The sequence below is a fragment of the Pseudophryne corroboree genome, chromosome 3 (assembly GCF_028390025.1).
Source record: "Pseudophryne corroboree isolate aPseCor3 chromosome 3, aPseCor3.hap2, whole genome shotgun sequence".
NCBI classification, from domain to species: Eukaryota; Metazoa; Chordata; class Amphibia; order Anura; family Myobatrachidae; genus Pseudophryne; species Pseudophryne corroboree.
In genome coordinates, this window is record NC_086446.1 from 190,844,620 (window position 1) to 190,865,265 (window position 20,646).

Genomic DNA, 20,646 nt, shown 5'->3' on the forward strand with positions numbered 1-20,646 from the left:
GCTGTAGTTAGTGACAGCACCCCTTTAACCTCTTTTAATATCCTTGGATGGATCCCGTCTGGCACCATAGATTTATCCGCTTTCAGTTTTGAGAGTTCTATTAGGACTTTCTCCTCTGTAAATGTACTTGTTTCTACCTCATTTTTCTGAATATACTTGCAACTTAACTGTGGCCCCTTCCCTTCTCTTTCAGTAGTGAATATTGAGCAAAATAAGATGACCTACTTTGACATTGTCTCCCTCAACAAGACTCCCATTCTGTCTTTAGTTCTATTGTTCCGCCTTTTTGTTTCTCTCCTTTCGTTTGTATACCTACAAATATACCTCTTAGTGATGTGAGCTAATTGAATAACCGTTCTGACTTGCTTTTCATATGTGGGAAGCTTCTAGTGTCTGCCAGTCACATATTGACACGTATGTGTCACTGTACGATCCATATTTAAGTAATTTTGTCCTGGCGACCAAGTGAATCCTGAGATTAAGGAACTTTTCATATTGTTTATCATTGACAAATATTGTAAAGAAAAAAGCAAAAGTAATGTTTCATATTGCCAAGCGTCATTTCTCATAAAATAAAAAATATATATACAAAAAAATATGGTGAAGCTAAAAGATTATGGCACTTGTTTTTGTGTAGCTACACAAAACACAGACATATTTTTTTTTTGGCAACCATACAGCTATATTTAGGAGAATTATTGTAGTTTTTTCAATATAACTATCTTATCTCCTCACCAGGTCCTCATGCTAATAGACGCAAGTTTTGGTTTTGAGATGGAGACTTTTGAGTTTCTGAACATCTGCCAGGTACATGGTTTCCCCAAAATAATGGGGGTTCTAACCCACCTGGACTCCTTTAAGAACAACAAGCAGCTGCGCAAGGTCAAGAAAAGACTGAAGCACAGGTTCTGGACGGAGGTCTACCAGGTGAGTTTTTACATTTATCAATTAAAAATAAAATCCGTTTTCATTAAGCATTAGGCTGAAATACCACAATGTATATGTGATTTATTTTTGTCCCACCTATAACTGTTAAAATAGTCTTTAATATCTGACTCAAATGTTCCAGATTATATAATTTTGTATTTTTGTTTATAGATTTTGAAAGTTACATAAAAAAAGTAAAGCCAAAAACCCATAGAGCACATTAGGCCAGAGGTTCTCAAACTCGGTCCTCCAGACACTCCAACGGTCCAGGTTTTAAGTATATTCAAGGAGCAGCACAGATTGTTAAATCATATTGACTGAGGTAGTAATTAAGTCACCTGTGGCCAAGCATGGCTATCCTTAAAACCTGGACCGTTGCAGTGCCTTGAGGACCGCGTTTGAGAACCTCTACGTTAGGCAGTGAAACAAGCAGATGACATATCATAAGAAACACTTCTTAACAAAAGGAGCTGCGGTAGTCAGTTAGAAAATTAATGGATAGCAGGGACAAAATAGGGAGCTTATGGACACATCCCGTATGATGGGATAACACTGAAACAGATACCTGAAGGCACTATGAAACAATAAAAAAACAAAAAAAAACACAGTAGAGGTAAGCATCAGCAGAGTGTAGAAAATATAGAGAGGCTGACATATTTAAAGTATTTAAGGAACATGGATAGAATGCAGAAAAATTGACAAAGGCATTGTTATAACATACAGCAGGCATCCCCAACCTCGGTCCTCAAGGCACATTGACAGTTTAGAGTTCAGTGATATCAGTGCTTGAGCACGTGACTTAATTAGCACTTCACTGATTTTGTTTTAATCATCTGTGCTGAAGCCTGGATATCACTAAAACCTGCACTGTTATGGGCCCTACTCACTGGCCGAGGTGCCCATCGGCCGATACGGCCGACGAGCGACCCGGCGGCGGGGGGGGCAGTGACGGGGGGAGTGAAGCTTCTTCACTCCCCCCGTCACCCGGCTCCATAGACGTGCAGGCAAATATGGACGAGATCGTCCATATTGGCCTGCATGCACAGCCGACAGGAGACCAGCGATGAACGAGCGCGGGGACGCGCATCGTTCATCGCTTAAGTCTCCACACTGAAAGATATGAACGAGATCTCGTTCATTTATGAACGAGATCGTTCATATCTTTCAAAATATCGGCCAGTGTGTAGGGCCCTTTAGTGTGCCTTGAGGGCTGAGTTTGGGAATGCCTGATGTACATTGCTGATACCGTATAGTAACAAGGAAGCATAGTGAAAGAATATAAATAATACTGAAAGCATAATGTACAAACAGTCAAGTTACTTTCCTTTTTTTTTTTGTATTTGTATCCCTAAAAGTGTATAAGATGTATTTAAACTTTATAAAGATGTGAATACATTGTGCATTTGGGGATTTGGTGTGATTCTTTTGCAGATAATAAACACTAGTATGATCTGTTTCTGTTGGTAACACAAAGACTGACAACAGAAAGAAATCCAGGTGCCCCTCTTGCATCTGTATTTCATTTTGGCTTAATGTTTATCATGGGCATTGGGCATAATGACATATGAAGCATTATGATCTGCAAATTTCACATTCACTGTTTACTGTAGAATCTTCTGTAAATGCTATGAATTGGTCCTTTTGTACCAGATTAACATAGGGATTTCTGTTGACTGCAGGGCGCCAAGCTTTTCTATCTATCTGGAATGGTGTATGCAGAGTATCAGAAGCAAGAAATACGTAACCTGGGGAGGTTCATCTCAGTTATGAAATTTCGCCCTCTTGTCTGGCAGACATCACATCCTTACGTTCTTGCAGACAGGTGAAGTCTAGGTTCTTGTTCCTCAGAAAGTCTTAGTCTGCTGGGAGACACTGTCCCTAAAGGAGCTAGCAACAAGTAATATTTGTCAAGAGTTCACTAAATTCAGATCCATCATGTCAAGATTGTATCCTGTTGTGGTGCTTCCTACAGCCCCAGAGACCTACAAGCATTAATAGAGAAGGGTATAGAGATGATGCCATAACTAGGAAGTGTCCCATAGAAAACTCTGGCTTGATGTGCAGATAAAGAGAGTTCAGGGGGGCTAAGAGAGGAACACATGTCAACCACTGGCAGAATTATCCTCCCTCCAGGCGAGAGTAGTTTGAGGAAGTAAAGGCAGAGTTTCTCCTTGGTTTTTTTTTGTGAGGGTAATGTGTTTGAAATCATTTACTCAACTTCGTAGTGAATATTAATTCCCTTCTATGATATTTTATAGTTACTTTCAAATTCAAAGGGACATCACCCCATATCCAGGATTGTCCACTTAGATTACTCCTGCTTTCTATTATCGCTAAAAGTTCTATTTCCTCTCTCTAGTCATACGTTTTGGTAGCTCACCATTCTTCCAGCTTACCACACCTCAAATTGTGGTGGGAAGCTGACTTGGGTCCGATGTGTGAAAAATATTAGTCTTTAGCTCTGGGAAGTCTGAGAGAATCCACTGCTTATACTCGACTCCAACAAATCTAACAGTTTATAGTACACAGAACCTACCTTATCCCTGAGTTTCTCCTTAAATTTGGAGGATTCAGTATGTCCCAAATGTGGGGGTACTGTAGGAGCATTTTAGCATATCCTTTGGACATTACCACAGAGCTTTTCAGAGCTTTTGGGGACAGATGCTACAAGCGATTGTCTCTACGGGTATTCCTCAGTTAATCACACCTATTGCCTGTACACTGGATACTTTGGCTGAAGATATCCTAGACTGGTACACAAGACAATATGTTCTTAATTTATGTTCCATAGCTAAGGTTTGCATTGCACGTGCTTGATTGGCAATAATGAGTTCTGTATCCCAGGAAAGGGCTCCTTTAGTTAAATCACGATGTCCCATGAACGATACCTATACATTGCTCGCAAGGCTGACTCAATATTTGACCATATATGGCAAAGGTGGCTACAGTTCAGATACGCTCAAGTGTTGGATGAAGGATCTGATGTTCCAGTTCTTTGATTATTCACTTGAATTGACAAGGCACTGGGTTACGTAGTGCTGATAACTAGATTACTTATAGTGGATGCTGTGGAGGTCTGCTGTATCATAACTATGACACACTCTGATTCTAGTCACTATAGCTGCTCTTGTGTCTCTGTAATGTTCCATGATTATATGATATCTGTATACCATGTGCTGTTTGCTTAGTATGTTTGTACTACTGTTTTCTATTGGTTTTACTTTTATTTTATTTGATGTAATTGCTGTATTTGTGAAAATTGATAAAAAGATTAGCCCAAAAAAAGAACATAAGTATGTAAACTATAACTTGAGAAATTTGAGTTGTGTTTTTTTGTGTGGAATGCATAGACCATAGTTTAATGTGCTTGAAACCGAAATCAAGATGTATTAACCAAATAGTTTTCATAAAGGGTATTTCTCTAGCATCCATAAGGGATATTGGGGGAATCTAGTACAATGGGGTATAGACGGGGTCCAAAGAAGCTGGTGCACTGTAAATTTCTTCAACTGGGTGTGCTGGCTCTATGCCCCCTCCTACAGGCAGTTTAGAAAAAAGTGCCCTCTGGAGAGTATGCACATCTCTGCAGCTCCAGAGAGTTTTCTTCAGTTTATTTTAAATCTTTCTTATTTTAGGTATGCTGTTTGGGCAACAGCATACCTGCACCGTGGAGTTGGGGGGCGATCACCGGCCTTGCGAGATGTCAGAGCTGCTACAGGACCACCGGCCTGAGAGGTTGTTAGTTCAGCGGGGCACTCGCCTTAGCTGTCATAATCGCAGCACGCTGCACACCCCTAACACTAGCCTGAAGGTGAGTACAAACTGGGGCCCCCACTGGGGGGTCCCCCAGTTCAAGGTGCGACTCACACGCAGGGGAGTTGTGATGTTTTAAAGCACTTTAGGAGACTTTGCTAGTATAAAAAACTTCTGTAGCTCTGGCGCCATTGAGGGGGCGGAGCTACCTCAGAGCGGGACCAGCTGCATTTTGGCGCCCTCCTCTGCTTACTGCAGTAGCAGGCTCACACAGCTCTTCCTGACACTCAAAACACGCTGGAAAACTGGTACAGCGTGTAGCAAAGGGGGAGAGCCGCTATTGTACACAATCTGTGTCCTATGCAGGACAGCAATCATAGGTTTTCACTGTGATATAATAAGCTGACAGCCTCACTGGGGCTGTGTAGCTGGGGTGGGCTGGTCTCCTCTCTCTATATCTCCCTTTCACATGCAGTAAGGGCAGGCTTGCTAAGTATTACTGTCTGTGTATGTCATTGTGATTTACTGTGAATATGGGTAAACACAAACTATGCAGTGTATGCCACACCAGATTCTCTCCCTTATCTGATTCTGTCTCATGTGAACAATGCAGCCAATCTTCACAGCTCAGTGAGGAGGCTGGGGAAGAGGGTCAAGAGCCTTCCTGGCTAGGGGCCCTTAAAAATATGATGTCCGATATGTCAACAAAACTCACTGCTAATGCTCAAAAAACTTAGCTACTACAACAAGCTGTTAGGGCAGATATTGCACAGCCCCCTCTAACTCAGGACTACAAAAGTGCGGTTTACCTGCTCTACTCTCTGATTCAGATGAAGAGTTACAGGAGGATGGAGAAGACTGGGATCCCGTTAATGGGGATTCCACTTCTGCTCAGGGTATTGAATCCCTCATTCTGGCTATATGGGACGTGTTAAAACTATGTCTAGAAGACGCTATGTCACAGCAGTTGTTTTTCTTTAAACAGATCAAGCCTAATGTCACTTTCTATGGCAGGGTCCACAGGTTATCCACAGGATAACAATGGGATATGATGGAGCGACAGCAGATTGGCACCAATCACAAGCTTTCAGGCCTCCCAGGATGCAACGGGCCCGTCCATATATCCCCGCCCACTGGCTCAGGCAAATAAGTTTTTTGTTTGGTGTGGCAGGAGCCGGACCATGGTCAGAGGGCTGCTGTTCTATGGCAGCCCTAAGCTTTCTTATGTTATTTTTATAGTCTTACTATGTTTTTGAGCGATCTTTCCTAACAGCGTCTTACACGCATATTGGAAAGAGTCGCTCCAACAACTCTCTGCTGGGTCGCAACAGCGCTTACCCATGTGTACAGTGCTGTCTCGGCGGGCGTCTGTGTCGGATATACTAGCAGGTCCAGAAGATGTTACCAGGCTGTGGCCGGAGCACGGGGAGAAGGTAAGGCATCCGTTCCCCGTAGTCGGGGAATACGGACACAGCCGCACTGTATTGGAAGGAGACAACCAAACAGCTGACGTGCCGCCACCACGGGTGCTCCAGCACTAGGCCTTAGGGATCATAAGCCACCAGGAATAGTATGAGGCTGCGATCCCTAGGGTTGATGTCAGCGATGGGGAGTTAGAGGCTCTCCTGGTCGCCCCTCCCCCCAAGTTCATGACCAGTTTCCGCGAGTCTCCCGCCATGAACTGATTGCCTCACTTCCGTCTCAGACGCTACCACGAGGGGTCTCAGTCGCAGCATAGGCCGCTGCGTCTGTGTTCACTAAGCGCTACCGCGAGGAGACCCAGTCGCAATACAGGCGTCTGTATGGCCGGTGCGTCTGTATGCACAGTGCGTCTGTGTTCACTTAAAATTCCCGAAGCAGCGGTGTACACTAGTAGCGTCTGGATCCACTCAGCGTTCGCTAACGGATTGATCGATCTTGGAAGTGAGGTGAGTCTCCCTGTATCCCACTCTACTGAGTACGGGTTATACAGCACTAAATTTCTATCTGCTTTTGTCAGTATGAATAGTTACGTTTAAGTGCCTATTGCATATGAGTCTGTGTACATTACTGTGGATTTCTTCGTAATGCGTCTGAATACATTAAGATCTGTATAAAACAGAATTCAGTAATATGTACTCCTACATACTTTAAAATGTGTTTGTAGTTGATTATGTGCTCATATGACTAATATATAACATGTGACTGACTGCTAGTGTGATTGCTGACTTTAATATATGTTTATCAGTTGGTCTTCTGATCCTCAATGCTGGTGCATAGGTAGGGGTCAGATTGATGTCACTTTATTGTTCTAAAGTGGTTACAGTCACAAATTGTGTAGTACACTGTGAAAGTGCTGATTATTTATCATGTCTAAGAGCGGCAAAGGTGACGAGAGTACACTTAAAGTAACACCAACACTCACATCATGTTGTCTTGCAATAACTGTATTATCCTCTCTGTTCTGGTACAGGATGGTTCATGTGTAAAATGGTTTGCTTATCAGCATAATAGATAAATCCCCTTTAAACGATGTTTGCACAGACCTTGTCCAGTATAGCTGAAAGGTTAATTCCTACAGCTTTGATACCAGGAATAGGGTTCATTATTAACCCATACAGGCAGCTCTTTACCTACGGTATCCCCAACAGCTTCTCTAATAAAACAAGCTGAGAAACAGTGTAAGTAAATCAACTGCACAGGCTACACAGTATGATTCATCAGACAATGAAACCTCTATATACTCTTCTTCAGCATACAAAGAACAGGTAAATAGAGCTGAGTTAATGAGATCAGTAAAGGCTTTTTCTGTCCTTAGAGGATTCAGCAGAGCCTGTGTTAAAAATAAGGTACCTATGTTTAAACGTCCCCATAAAATAGGGCCTCCTCATGGGGGAACCCCAGCAGCTGATGAAAATCATGGAAAAGGTTTGGGCTATACCCAATAAAGAATAGAGGTTCCCAGTAAATGGGATTCCAAATATCCTTTTCCAGCTGAGGACTGTTTAAAAATGGGAAATGCCTCCTAAAGAGATACGCATATCATTTGATAGTGCGAAAATATATATGGCCTTTGCTGTCAACGTCAAAAGAGGGATGGTTTTTTGAAAACTATATTGTCTCTGTCTGGGGCAGTCATAAGACCAGCCATGACTTCACCTTGCAATCTACAGCACACCACACTGGATGGGCCCAATCTCACTAGATCTTGGAAGCTAAGCAGTGTTGGGCCTGGTTAGTTCTTGTATGGGAGACCACCTTGGAATACCAGGTGCTGTAGGTACACTGGGCTGAGGTACTGGAAGACAGGTTTTTCAGCGCCTGCAAGGGAGCAAGAATCCAATATAGCTCATATGGACGCTAATGTTCTAGGCCATTAGCATTAACAATAGTTGCTCGCAGAGCAGTGTGGCTTACATACATTGAAAGCTGATTCAGAATCAAAGAAGGTTCTGGAAAATTTGCCTTTGGCTGGAAGTTTCTGTTTGGTAAGGAGTTAACAGATATTCTGGAGTCCAAATCAGACTCCAAGAAGGTCACGTTTCCTTCCACATATAACCCCAAACATAGGGGTCCGTGTTTCGGCCTTGTTGGTCATAAAGGAACGTAACAGTCCCAATACAATAAGTTTGGTAAGGCAAAGAAGCAAAGGCAACCAGAGGGCCAGCTTCCAAACCAGAGGATAAGCCATCAGCATGATGGTGCGGGCCTCCTTCGGGGGGACCTCAGGATAGGGGTCCAACTTCTTCAGTTTGCACAGATTTGGTAACAGTTTACAAACAGATGCCTGGGTGAAAGAAACTGTATCTCTAGGTTATGTTTCTCTTCAAGAAGCATCCTCCTCTAAGGTTTCTGTTCCAGTCTGTCTCGGGTAGAGGTGAAGGACAGGGGTTTGCAAGAAGTAGTTCAGAAATTGCTTTTTTTAGGAATAGGCATTCCAGTAACCCCTGCACAATAGGGACAGGGGTTTTACTCCAACCGGGTTTGGGTTCTGAAGGATCATTTCACCCTAATCTCAAAATCCTAAACTGATAAGTTTGGGTACCACGGTTCACATGGAGACGTTGCGCTCCATAGTTTTGGCAGGGAGCCAGGGAATTACAGGGTATCCCTGGATAGTCGGGTTGTTTACCTACAGGTTCCTATAGCACTGTTCCATCAGTGTTATCTCAAGGTTCACCATTCTCCAGCAACATTTTTAGTTCCAGACCTTACCTTTTGGGTTAGCCACAGCCTCCACAGTATTTACCAAAATTATGATGATTATGGCAGCTTATCTCCACAAGAAGGGGATAAGAAAATTGCCATACCTCGACAACCTTTTTTTTTTTTTTTTTAATCTTGGTACAGGAAAGGCTTCTGTGCCATCTCCAACAGACAGTGACTTGTCTGCAGAGGCAATGGTGGTTTATAAATTGGGCAAAGTCATCTCGGGTTCTGGCACAACGGATGACTCACGGTGGGGCTGTACTGAATTCAAGTCTGCAGAAAATGGATTACCTCAGAACAAGATATTCAAAGTACAGTCAAGTACTCAGGAGTTGTTACACAGTCAAACAGTATCAATCCACGCAGCTATGCGACTGATGGGTTTGATGTCAACATTCGACATGGTCTCCACTCAAGACCTCGGCAGCGTCTGATTCTAGATGGAATGGAATACATCAGACAATAAAGAAACAGACTATGGTACTTTCACACAAGGTAAGAAAGTCATCAGCCTGGTGGCTACAGACATCCCATCTAGACAAAGGGAGAACCTTTTGAATATCAGATGGGAGATCCTGACAATAGATGCCAGTCTCCAGGGCTGGGGAGCAGTGTCCGGAAGATTATGGTTCCAGGGACAATGGACCACAGAAGAAAGTTGTCTGCTAATAAATCTGTTAGAACTTCGGGCCATGGGGGTAATTTCGAGTTGTTCGCTCGTTGCCGTTTTTCGCAACGGAGCGATTAAGGCAAAAATGCGCATGGTACGCAGTGCGCATGCGCTAAGTATTTTAGCACAAAACTTAGTAGATTTACTCACGTCCGAACTAAGAAATTTCACCGTTGAAGTGATCGGCGTGTGATTGACAGGAAGTGGGTGTTTCTGGGCTGAAACTGACCGTTTTCTGGGAGTGTGCGGAAAAACGCAGGCGTGCCAGGATAAAACGCGAGAGTGTCTGGAGAAACGGGGGAGTGGCTGGCCGAACGCAGGGCGTGTTTGTGACGTCAAACCAGGAACGAAACGGGCTGAGCTGATCGCAGTGTAGGAGTAAGTCTCAAGCTACTCGGAAACTGCTAAGAATTTTCTATTCGCAATTCTGCTAATCTTTCATTTGCAATTCTGCTAAGCTAAGATACACTCCCAGAGGGCGGTGGCCTAGCGTGTGCAATGCTGCTAAAATCTGCTAGCAAGCGAACAACTTGGAATGACCCCCCATATACTTGGCACTGATTCAGGCAAAAGACACTCTTCAAGGAAGACCAGTCCAGATCCGCTCGGACAATTTGACGGTGGGGGCGTACCTCAACCATCAGGGAGGAACGCACAGCCAAACAGCGATGAAGGAGATAAGTCACAGTCTAAAGTGGGCAGAACTCCATCTTCCAGCATTGTCCGCAGTATTCGTTCCGGGAGTCCTAAACTGGGAGGCAGATTTTCTCAGTCGACACGCCATTCAAGCAAGTGAATGGGCTCTACACCCGGAAGTCTTTCAGACTCTGGTAGACAAGTGGCTTTTGCCAGAGATAGATCTCATGGCATCCCGTCTGAACAACTAAGTGCCCGCATACGGGGCAAGAACAAATGATCCTGGAGCGATCTTTGTGGACACCTTGTCAGTGAAATGGGAGTTTCATCTGGCGTATCTATTTCCTCCGATCATCCTGCTACTAGGGTGGTGAGGAAGATAAAAGAAGCAAAGGGTTCCGTGATTCTAATAGCTCCGGCTTGGCCCAGAAGGCAGTGGTACACAGATCTGCAGAGAATGTCGATGGGTGCTCCACGTCTGCTCCCTCAACGTCCAGATCTACTAATGCAGGGTCCTTGTTATCACAGGCATCTGGATCGACTATCGTTGACAGCGTTTCTCTTGAAACCTCTATCCTGAAGTCAAGAGGATTCTCGCTACAGGTAAATTCAAACATTGCACAGAGTAAGGAAACCCCTTCGGTCACATTTATCACCGAATATGGCAAGCCTATATGCAATGGTGCGGTGACTGGAAATTTGACCCTAGGACTTTCAGAGTTTCCAGAGTCCTAGCATTCCTTCAGGCAGGAATGGACAAAGGACTACGGATGGCTTCCTTGAGAGTGCAGGTGTCAGCATTGACTGTATGGTTTCCAAAGAAAATTGATAACCTACAGGATGTTCGCACTTTCTTCTAGGGAATGCTTCACATCCAACCTCCTTTTGTTCCTCCTGCAGTGCCTTGGGATTTAAGTTTAGTCCTAAAGGCGCTTCAAGTTGCTCCATTTGAACCACTAAAGCAAGTGGATTTTAAATGGCTGACAGCTAAAGTTCTCTTTCTACTGGCTATTGCTTTAGCTAGAAGAGTTTCAGATCTAGGGGTTTTGTTATGTCGCCCTCCTTTTCTGATTTTTTTTTTTTTTTTATCCAGATAGAACGGTTCTCCAGAACCAAATCTGGCTATCGTCCTAAGGTGGTGTCTAAATTCCACCTTTACGAAGAAATTTTAGTCCCGGCCTTCCAAGGGCTTGGACCATTCTGTGGGAGATGCATCTTTGGACGTAGTACGTGCCTTAAGGATCTTCGTGGATCATACCAGTGCTATCAGAAAGACAGACACACTTTTTGTTCTCTACGGATTTCACAAGAGAGGATGGCCTGCTGACAAGCAGACACTGGTGAGGTGGATTCGGATGATGATTATTTCAGAAGCATATTCTCAAGCTGATCTCCCTATGCCGGCTAATGTCTGCTTACTCTACTCGTAAGGTAGGTCCTTCATGGGCAGCACAACATGGTGCTTCAGCTGAACAGATATATGTGAGGCAGCCACATGGTCTTCTGTTAACACATTCATTAGACATTATGCCTTTGATACCTTTGCCTCTCAGGACGCTGAGTTGGGCGAAGGATTCTCCTGTCCAATCAGGAGCGTCCCCACCACTAAATTTGCTTTGGGACATCCCAATGTTTATCCTGTGGATAACCTGTGGACCCTGCAGGAGAAATAATATTTATGGTAGACTTACCATTGATAACTCGTATTTCTCCTAAATCCACAGTATCTACAGGGATCCCACCCTGACGCACCGGATTTAAGTATCCTTTCGCCTACTAACCTCTTCCTTCTTGTACGGAAGGGTGTGCATGTGCGTTCTTCTCGCCTCATTAGGGCTCGCTATGATGCTCCTACCTTGAGCTTTGGAAAACAACGGAATTGACTAAGCCAGGAGGCAGGGATATAGGGGACTGGTCAGTTGCATTCTGGGAGGCCGAAAGCTTTGATCGTTGGTGCCAATTTGCTGTCGCTACCTCCTGTCCCAATGTTTATCCTGTGGACTTAGGAGAAATAGTTATCAATGGTAAGTCTACCATAACTATTATTTCTCTGGTTGCGCCTCCGTGCATTTCTCTGGCATAAATAATAGAAACTATCAGAGCACGCACACAAAATTGCATTAATAGATTTAGACTCTAAACTCCAGTGATACATGGACTAATCTGTGATTACATTGATATCTGTGCAGCACAGTGTAATATGATTTGGTGCAAGAGTAATGTTGCTTTATGCTGTATGTTGATTGGCTGCTGCCTATTTTGTGCTGTATGTTGATTAGCTGCTGCCTATTTTACGCTGCATTTGTCATTTGATTCTCAGGATGGAAGATTTGACTAACCCTGAAGACATAAGACTGAACCCTAAGTGTGACCGTAAAGTATCACTGTATGGTTACCTGAGGGGAGCACATTTAAAGAATAAAAGTCAAGTTCACATACCAGGTTATTCCATTCATATTACACTATATTGTTGGCTATGTTGCTTCATGTTTTGTTCTGTTATTTTTTACTCTGGTATTTATTGTGCTTTGTAGGAGTTAATAATTTATTTCATGTTATATTGTTTAGTGTATGGTTACACATAACTCAATGTATCCTTCCTGCTTTTCACTCTTTGATACAATACGTTATCATATCACGGTTTGTATAAAGATGTCTGTTTTTAGGCATGGGAGATTTTGCTCTCTCGGAGGTGAGCTTCCTGCCTGATCCATGTCCGCTCCCAACCCAAATGAAGAAACGTTCTCTGAATGAGAAGGAAAAAACCATATATGCTCCCCTCTCTGGCGTGGGTGGCGTTGTGTATGACAAAGATGCTGTTTACATTGATCTGGGCCCACACCATATCCACCAGCAGCAGCAGGTAAGGAAAAGCATTCATTTAGATACTGGGTGGTGTCATTACTGTACTAGCTAATTTACTCATATCATCAATAAGTGTGTTATCACATATAGTAAATGTAGATTAACTAAAATACTCTATGCCACAATATACCTGCCAGCATGTCTAGAGATACCTTGACTTTATCCTGCATCTGTCGATCTTATAGTGATGACTGGTATATAGGGCCTAATTCAGATCTGATCGCAGCAGCAATTTTGTTGGCTAATGGGCAAAACCATGTGCACTGCAGGGGAGGCAGATATAACATGCAGAGAGAGTTAAGGGGGGTACACACAGGGACGATGAGCGATCTAGCACAGACTGCTCAGCACACATCTCTCCCCCCGCTCAGCACACAGCGTGATGTGTGCTGAGCGAGGTGGGGGGACAGAGGGAACGCTCAATTTACCCAGCGGTGAAATGAGCGATCTACTAGATTTGGCATGCATGCATGCCAAATCTAGAGTCGGCGATAGCGGCGCGCGGGGCTGCGTATCGCTGTCGCTGGCACCCCTACACACGGGGCGATGTATACTTTATTTCTAAGGAATCTAGTCATGTTGCTTAGAAATTAAGTGAACATCGCTCCGTGTGTACCCCCCCTTTAGATTTGGGTGGGGTGTGTTCAAAGTGTAATCTAAATTGTAGTGTAAAAACAAAGCAGCCAGCATTGACCCTGCACAGAAATAAAATAACCCACCCAAATTTAACTCTCTCTGCACATGTTATATCTGCCACACCTACGGTACACATGGTTTTGCCCATTAGTTAACAAATTTGCTGCTGCGATCAGATCTGACTTAGGCCCATAGTTACCACAAGTAATGTTGTGTAGTGCGGTGGGGTGCTTCTATATTTTGTTTACACCATGTAGGTGCTGACAGCACTAGTCTATAAAAAAGTTAATTGTACTGTAAAATTAGACTGATTATCACTGGTAAAGGTAGCGCCAAGAAGTTTTCTTTTCTCATTACAGCGAGCCGCAAAGCCTTCACATGAACTGGTCCAGAGCCTCATTTCCACCAATGTCACCATTGATTCAAAGATGTCCACCAGCAAAGTATCTTTGTTCACAGACTCCAAGCCTTTGGGCATTGATGATGTTAATAAGAAAGAGTAAGTGTCAATGTGTCCTCCTTAATGCACAAAGCATTGCTTATTAAGTCTGTCTTGTCAAACACCACAAAGTCAGTATAAGTAATGCACCTCGTACATCAGATGTATTGGGGGAAATGTGCCGATCTCCCGATGGCCAAGTCAGAGAATCTGTAATATTAAACATGTTTAAAAATCCAGATTCCCCGATCCCAACCGAAAGAATGGTTAGGATCATAAAATCAGGCATTTTTGACTTGTTTAATTTTTCTGATTCCCAGATGGGCTGCTGAAGTATTGGGGGCTGTAACATACAGTGAAATTAACCAGAAGACTACAACTTATTTTTTGACTTTGTTTTAGTTTTTAGTCAGACTCTAATTTTTTTTGTATTGGTGTACTGGTAATTAGGATTGAAATGCCCACTGAGGAGCAAGTAATGGATGCTCATACTGGCCGTGTACGTCGCAAAGCAGTATTTAAAGGCGTCCAAGATGAGGAGTCTGGGGACGAAGATGGGGATGATAGTGGGGAGGAAGATGAGGAGGAAGCGAATGAAGATGCTGTTGATGATAATGAAATATCAGCTGGGGAGAGTGAAGATGAACCAAACTCAACCCTACCTGCTAAAAGACTAAAAATAGAGCAGATAAGTAAACCACTGTTAGAACTGCCGGCCTTTGCTGACAGTGATGATGAACTTGAGCACAGTGGAGATGAAGAGAATGAGGTTACAGAGGATGAGGAGGAGGAAAGTGCTTCGGACAGTGATGATGAACCTGAAGTAAGTGTGGTGAAAAAAAATGGTCCTGCAAAACAAGCACGAAGAGGGAACACTGGTAGGAAAGCAGCACCAGCATTGGACAGTGGGAATTGCAGCGGGGAGGACGGGCTGTCATCTGATTCTGACCAAGCCGAAGACATGGATGGCAATGAGGTAGCATGTAAGGAAAGGGAAGGTGAATCTGAAGATATGTCTGAAGAGGAGAATGGTGATGAAGAAGAATTGCTAAAGGAAGATGATGAGTTTAATGAAGATTATGATGCCTCTGAAGACACTGCAGGTGAGTTACCCCACTGACTTTGTGAAAATGTCTTATATGAGGCTCCGCAGCGTGCAAAATTGTTCCTTCTGAATATTTTCCAGGGAGTCATTGAGTTTGATTTAAAGCCGTTTCCAGAGCTAATTATATTTTAACTGTTTTTCAGGTGCTTTAAAGTGGAAGGAAGATTTGAAGACGAAGGCTGCAGAAGTTTTCCTCCGGCAACAGCAGGCTGTGCCTAATCTCCGGAAATTTGTGTATGGAACAGGTATGGTGCAGGCTCAGTTTTGTAACCTTACTGGGTGCAGCATGGCCGAAACTAGGGGGGGGGGCTAGGGGGGCAGGCGACCTGGGCGCCGGATTGGAGGGGGCGCCGAGACCCCCTAACCAGAGCTATCGCTGTCCGCTAAGCGTGGTCCGCAATGCGAGGCTCCAGCCCCACATAGCACTGCCGCTGTCTGTCTCTGAAGTGAGGGGAGAGAAGACCTGGTCAGGGAGATCGCGCTGAAACTGCTCCGTCCTGCACTGCCTAAGCGTGCCGCTGTGTGTCTTTGAAGTGAGGGGAGAGAAGACCTGGTCAGGGAGAACGCGCTGAAACTGCTCCGTCCTGCACTGCCTAAGCGTGCCGCTGTGTGTCTTTGAAGTGAGGGGAGAGAAGACCTGGTCAGGAAGATAGCGCTGAAACTGCTCCCTCCTGCACTGCCTAAGCTTCCTGCTGCCTGTCAGCTGTTTGACAAGCGCAGCAACAGCCTGTGAAACAACTGACAGGCAGCAGGAAGCTTAGGCAGTGCAGGACGGAGCAGTTTCAGCGCAATCTCCCTGACCAGGTCTTCTCTCCCCTCACTTCAAAGACACACAGCGGCAGTGCTATGTGGGGAAGGAGGAGAGCAGCTAATTACTAAGTAAGTGAAGAAAAGGGGGGGCTACAGGAAGTACAGCTGAGGCCAGGGGAATAACTTAAATCTCCCAGCAGCCCAGCTTCCCCTCTTCACTCCTCTGTCCTCTCTGCATGTTGCCCAGACCCCAGGTCTCCTGCTGCTCCTCCGTTCTTCCCCTGCTTCCTCTAACTGAGGCTGAGCTAGAGAGGCCATCAGAAGTTATCCAGCTGTGCCTCTCTCCCCTGTATCCCCAGGTATGCCTCTTTCCCGGCACTCGAAGTCTTATTCAAACAAAGTTTATTGTTCTCCACATTTCAGGGGATGAACCCCTTTCGTCAGGAGATGAAAGGGGTTCATCCCCTGAAACGTAGAGAACAATAAACTTTGTTTGAATAAGACTCCGAGTGCCGCCTTGTCTCTGCTGATATATTGGATTTTTTTATATATATATATATATATATATATATATATGTACGCACACATAGTTACATGCGCTGGTGGGGGTGCCAAGTTAATGCCTTCCCCGGGTGACGTAAATCCTAGTTTCGGCCCTGGGTGCAGCCACTGGAGAACTGTATTTAATAATTAATTTATGTGCTAAGGCACAGTATACAGTATTTATTAATCTATATATATCACCAACATAGTACACTATGCTGTATAATCAGACATTGTTTCATAATTTGCCTCCGTTCCTGCCCTTTGCAAATTATGATGGTCCTATACTGCATATTGTGTACAGAGGAGAAATGGTATGAGAAATGTTATTAAACCTCTGCAGTTATTTGCCATGATAGCTTGTTGAAAGATTCTTTTATTAACTTGCCTTTTGATGTGTAATGTCAGGTAATTGTTATAATTGTCTATACTGTACAGTGGCTGAGAATGAGGAAGATGAGATAGAAGATACTATAGAAGAGCTGGGTGGCCTCTTCCACGTTAGTCGTCCAGACAAGGAATCTAAAAGGGCAGCTAACGCATTGGACTGCTCCAAATTCCTGGTTGAAAGCCCTCGGGACTGGGATGATGAAGAGGTATTCAGAAAGTGGAAGAGTGCGGAGTAATGTTTCCTTTTGTTGTTTAGATTCCTTTTTAAAGGCTGGTTGAGGCACATGGGAATGTTGTAAAATAAGCATTTACATACCTTATGTTTATGTTCAGTTCTTCATGCAGAATAAAATTAGTCACTCCTCTGTTTAAAGGGACAACCCATTATAAAGAATGTGTAAACATAAGTTTTACTTGCTTGCCACCTTTATCACGATAATAAAGTATGATGGGGAAACTTAAGTGTATGGATGAGATTTAGGTTCAGCAGAGCGATGAGTATGGTGATAGTCGCACATTACAGTGCACGTGCACATTCCCACTTTACAGGCAGATGTTTTAATCCAGAGGTGACCAGACTTTTTGATTTGGTGATCTACTCCAAAAGCTGAAAATCCATTGTGATCTACTAAGTAGGCAAATTTGCAGGTGCATGCCCGGAAAAAGGGGTCATGGCATTCCAGAAAGGGGGTGTGGCCTTGCAACAAGTAGCATGGGGACTACCCCGCTAAAATCGGATATTGACCTCCACAGAGAAAAAACAACAACCGCACACACGTTGTCCCCACATGGGAAAATACCACCAAACACATTGTCCCTCATAGGAAAATACCCCCAAATGCATTGTCCCCCACAGGAAAATAACCCCAAATACATTGACCCTCACAGGAAAATACCCACAAACTTGCTGTCTCCCACAGAAGAAAAAAAAAAGTAACAATCCCACAAAGAAAAAAATAAACATTAAATTGCCCCAGCCCCCCACCCCACAGAAGACTGACCAGATGTGTCCGGCCGCATCTTCAGCAAGCCCATTAGTGCATTTGGTGCAGCAGCCAATAATAATCAAACCTTCATTCTTATTGACTGCTGCTGAGACACTTGACCACAGACCTACCCAGCAACCACAGCCAACAGTGACTTCAGCGCAAGCAGCTAATAAGAATCACCCTGATTCTTTTTGTCTGCTGCAGAGACACCTGACCGCACAGACCTAAACATCACAGTCACAGCTTTCACTAGCTGCAGCTTCAGCCTGCAGGGATTTCGGCGCAAGAGCTAATAAGACTAGCCCTGATTTTTATTGGGTTCTTTCGGCTGCTAGGACATCCACTGCGACTAAATGTCCATGATCGACGCTTTGGCCACCAATGGTTTAACCACATATGCAAGTGCCCCTACAATAATATTATTATTATTTTTGTAGTTAATTAGTAAGATGCAGCAGTGCTCTTCAGCACTGGACAGTGACACATATGATTAGGAACATACCATACAATAAATGTAGACATAGAAACAAATGGTAAGGATGGTCCTGCTTGTGTAAGAGCTTACAATCCGTGGCAGATCTAAGAGATCATGAGCAATAGTAGAGCTGGTGTATGAAGCCAGTGGTGGTATATCTGGCTTTGTAGGCGAGTGTGTTCAAATTTACCTAGTTTTAAATAACACTGCAGCTTGTTTTGATGTCACAATAATGTTCCCATTTTACCTTGGTGTCTTAGGTTATGGACTACATCCGTGATTGTTTCGTCACTGGAAAATGGGAATCTGATAAAGATGCAGAAAAACTTCTACAAGAAGATGGTGAATAGTTTTTTTCACTCTGGATAAAAATGACTGTTGCTATTGTTAAATAATGTTACACAAACTAAGTAACCTGTTGATTTGTGTAGAATAAAGGGTGTGTCACTTTTTTACTAAGCTTATTAAAGCCATTCTACTCATGTTGAAAAATATCTTTCAAAACAGTTTGGAAGTAATCTGTTTGTGTTTTTACATGCTGTATAAGATCTGCCAAACGTGAGGTAACCTGAGGCAACAGGATAAGGAAGCTGCAAGAGATGACAAGCCATTAAACATTATATTGCCTTTGCTGTGGTTCAGTCACTGTACTTACCCCCTTTACATTGCCATGATATTATGTATACCCCATCATATAACTTTAGCACGATGGATTCCTTTGCAAAAGGAGTACCTCTGTTTAAGATTAGTAATGAGAACTTGAAAATACACATTTCGATGAATCTAGTCTATGCCACGGTGTGCTGTGTCTTAGCCAAATGTCGTTATGTTTCTTATAGTTTCTTTATTTAAATATATCTGTTAATTCATGAAAGAAAACAAAATAAAATGTAAGGTAGTAGTAGTCCCACAAATAATGGGCCCTGGGACTACTACAATAAGGGCCTTAACTGATTAAATTAGAGCAGTGGTTCTAAACCCAACAAGTCATGTTTTCAGGAATTATTTCTGAGGCAGAAGGGATAAATTACCGACAAACCTGGGCATGATACTTGAGGACTGTAGTTGAGTAATTCCTTAGTAATTCAGCTCTCCCATGGTATTTATGATAAAGCTGCAATCTGTGTTACTGCCAATTGTTGCTGAGGCTTCCCCTATAAACAGAGATGATGATGAGTTGAGGTTAATGTGCAGGTTGTTTTACTGTGTGTTCTCAGAGGAACTTTATGGTGACTTCGAAGACCTGGAGACAGGGCAGGTGCACAAGGGCAAGCCAGAGTCTCAGGAGGAGGTAACTGTACCTGTACTGAAATATTGTACTGCTTTTACTTTCCTGACAAATCTTCCCTGTCTGCTGCTAGAGACCAAACTCTGGTAATTCCCATGTTGAGTTGTTATTGGTCAGTATTACTTATTTATCTTGTGTTATACAGTCTGAAGGTGAGGATGAGGTGGCTGAGAAGGAGGTTGCAGTGGCCGCTCCAGCAGTGGAAGATGAAAAGAAACAGCGCATGGAGAAGAAGCGGAAGCTGAAGGAACGGTTTGATATGCAATATGATGATGGAGATGCTGATGCTACATATTTTGATGACCTGAAGGGAGAAATGCAGAAGCAAGCAGAGGTTTGTAATCATAAAACCTGTGATTCTATTTTAAAGTTTGTTTTTTTGTTTGTTTTCTCTTTCACATCCCTTGACTCTGCAGCCTTGTTTTGGAGTCTACAAAAAAGTGTAGCTTCAGTTCAGCTTTCTGCCTGTTTCAACCATTGTGCAGTTGTTACGTTTATCTGTCTCTATGCTCTGTTAAAATCATTTGTATGCAGTCAGCTATTGTAACTTTCTCTGACGTCCTAGTGGATGCTGGGAACTCCGAAAGGACCATGGGGAATAGCGGCTCCGCAGGAGACTGGGCACAAAAGTAAAAGCTTTAGGACTACCTGGTGTGCACTGGCTCCTCCCCCCATGACCCTCCTCCAAGCCTCAGTTAGATTTTTGTGCCCGAACGAGAAGGGTGCACACTAGGTGGCTCTCCTGAGCTGCTTAGTGAAAAAGTTTAAGAATAGGTTTTTTATTTTCAGTGAGTCCTGCTGGCAACAGGTTCACTGCACCGAGGGACTAAGGGGAGAAGAAGCGAACTCACCTGCGTGCAGAGTGGATTGGGCTTCTTAGGCTACTGGACATTAGCTCCAGAGGGACGATCACAGGCCCAGCCATGGATGGGTCCCAGAGCCGCGCCGCCTGTCCCCTTACAGAGCCAGAAGACAGAAGAGGTCCGGGAAAT

General features: G+C 43.7%; 1 protein-coding gene and 1 pseudogene across 1 annotated transcript in view; both read left to right on the top strand.

Annotated features, from left to right (window-relative positions):
- The window catches only part of BMS1 (BMS1 ribosome biogenesis factor), a 105,289-nt gene that overhangs the window by 52,669 nt on the left and 31,974 nt on the right, over positions 1-20,646 (top strand). Inside the window, exons 5-15 of the mRNA XM_063958738.1 lie at positions 739-927; positions 2,607-2,749; positions 12,495-12,616; positions 12,841-13,037; positions 14,035-14,174; positions 14,565-15,217; positions 15,363-15,464; positions 16,951-17,108; positions 18,627-18,708; positions 19,584-19,657; positions 19,800-19,988. Coding sequence (XP_063814808.1) covers positions 739-927; positions 2,607-2,749; positions 12,495-12,616; positions 12,841-13,037; positions 14,035-14,174; positions 14,565-15,217; positions 15,363-15,464; positions 16,951-17,108; positions 18,627-18,708; positions 19,584-19,657; positions 19,800-19,988 — 2,049 coding nt within the window. The remainder of the gene's footprint in view (positions 1-738; positions 928-2,606; positions 2,750-12,494; positions 12,617-12,840; positions 13,038-14,034; positions 14,175-14,564; positions 15,218-15,362; positions 15,465-16,950; positions 17,109-18,626; positions 18,709-19,583; positions 19,658-19,799; positions 19,989-20,646) is intronic.
- Positions 7,825-7,942, top strand: LOC134896552 (5S ribosomal RNA; annotated as a pseudogene).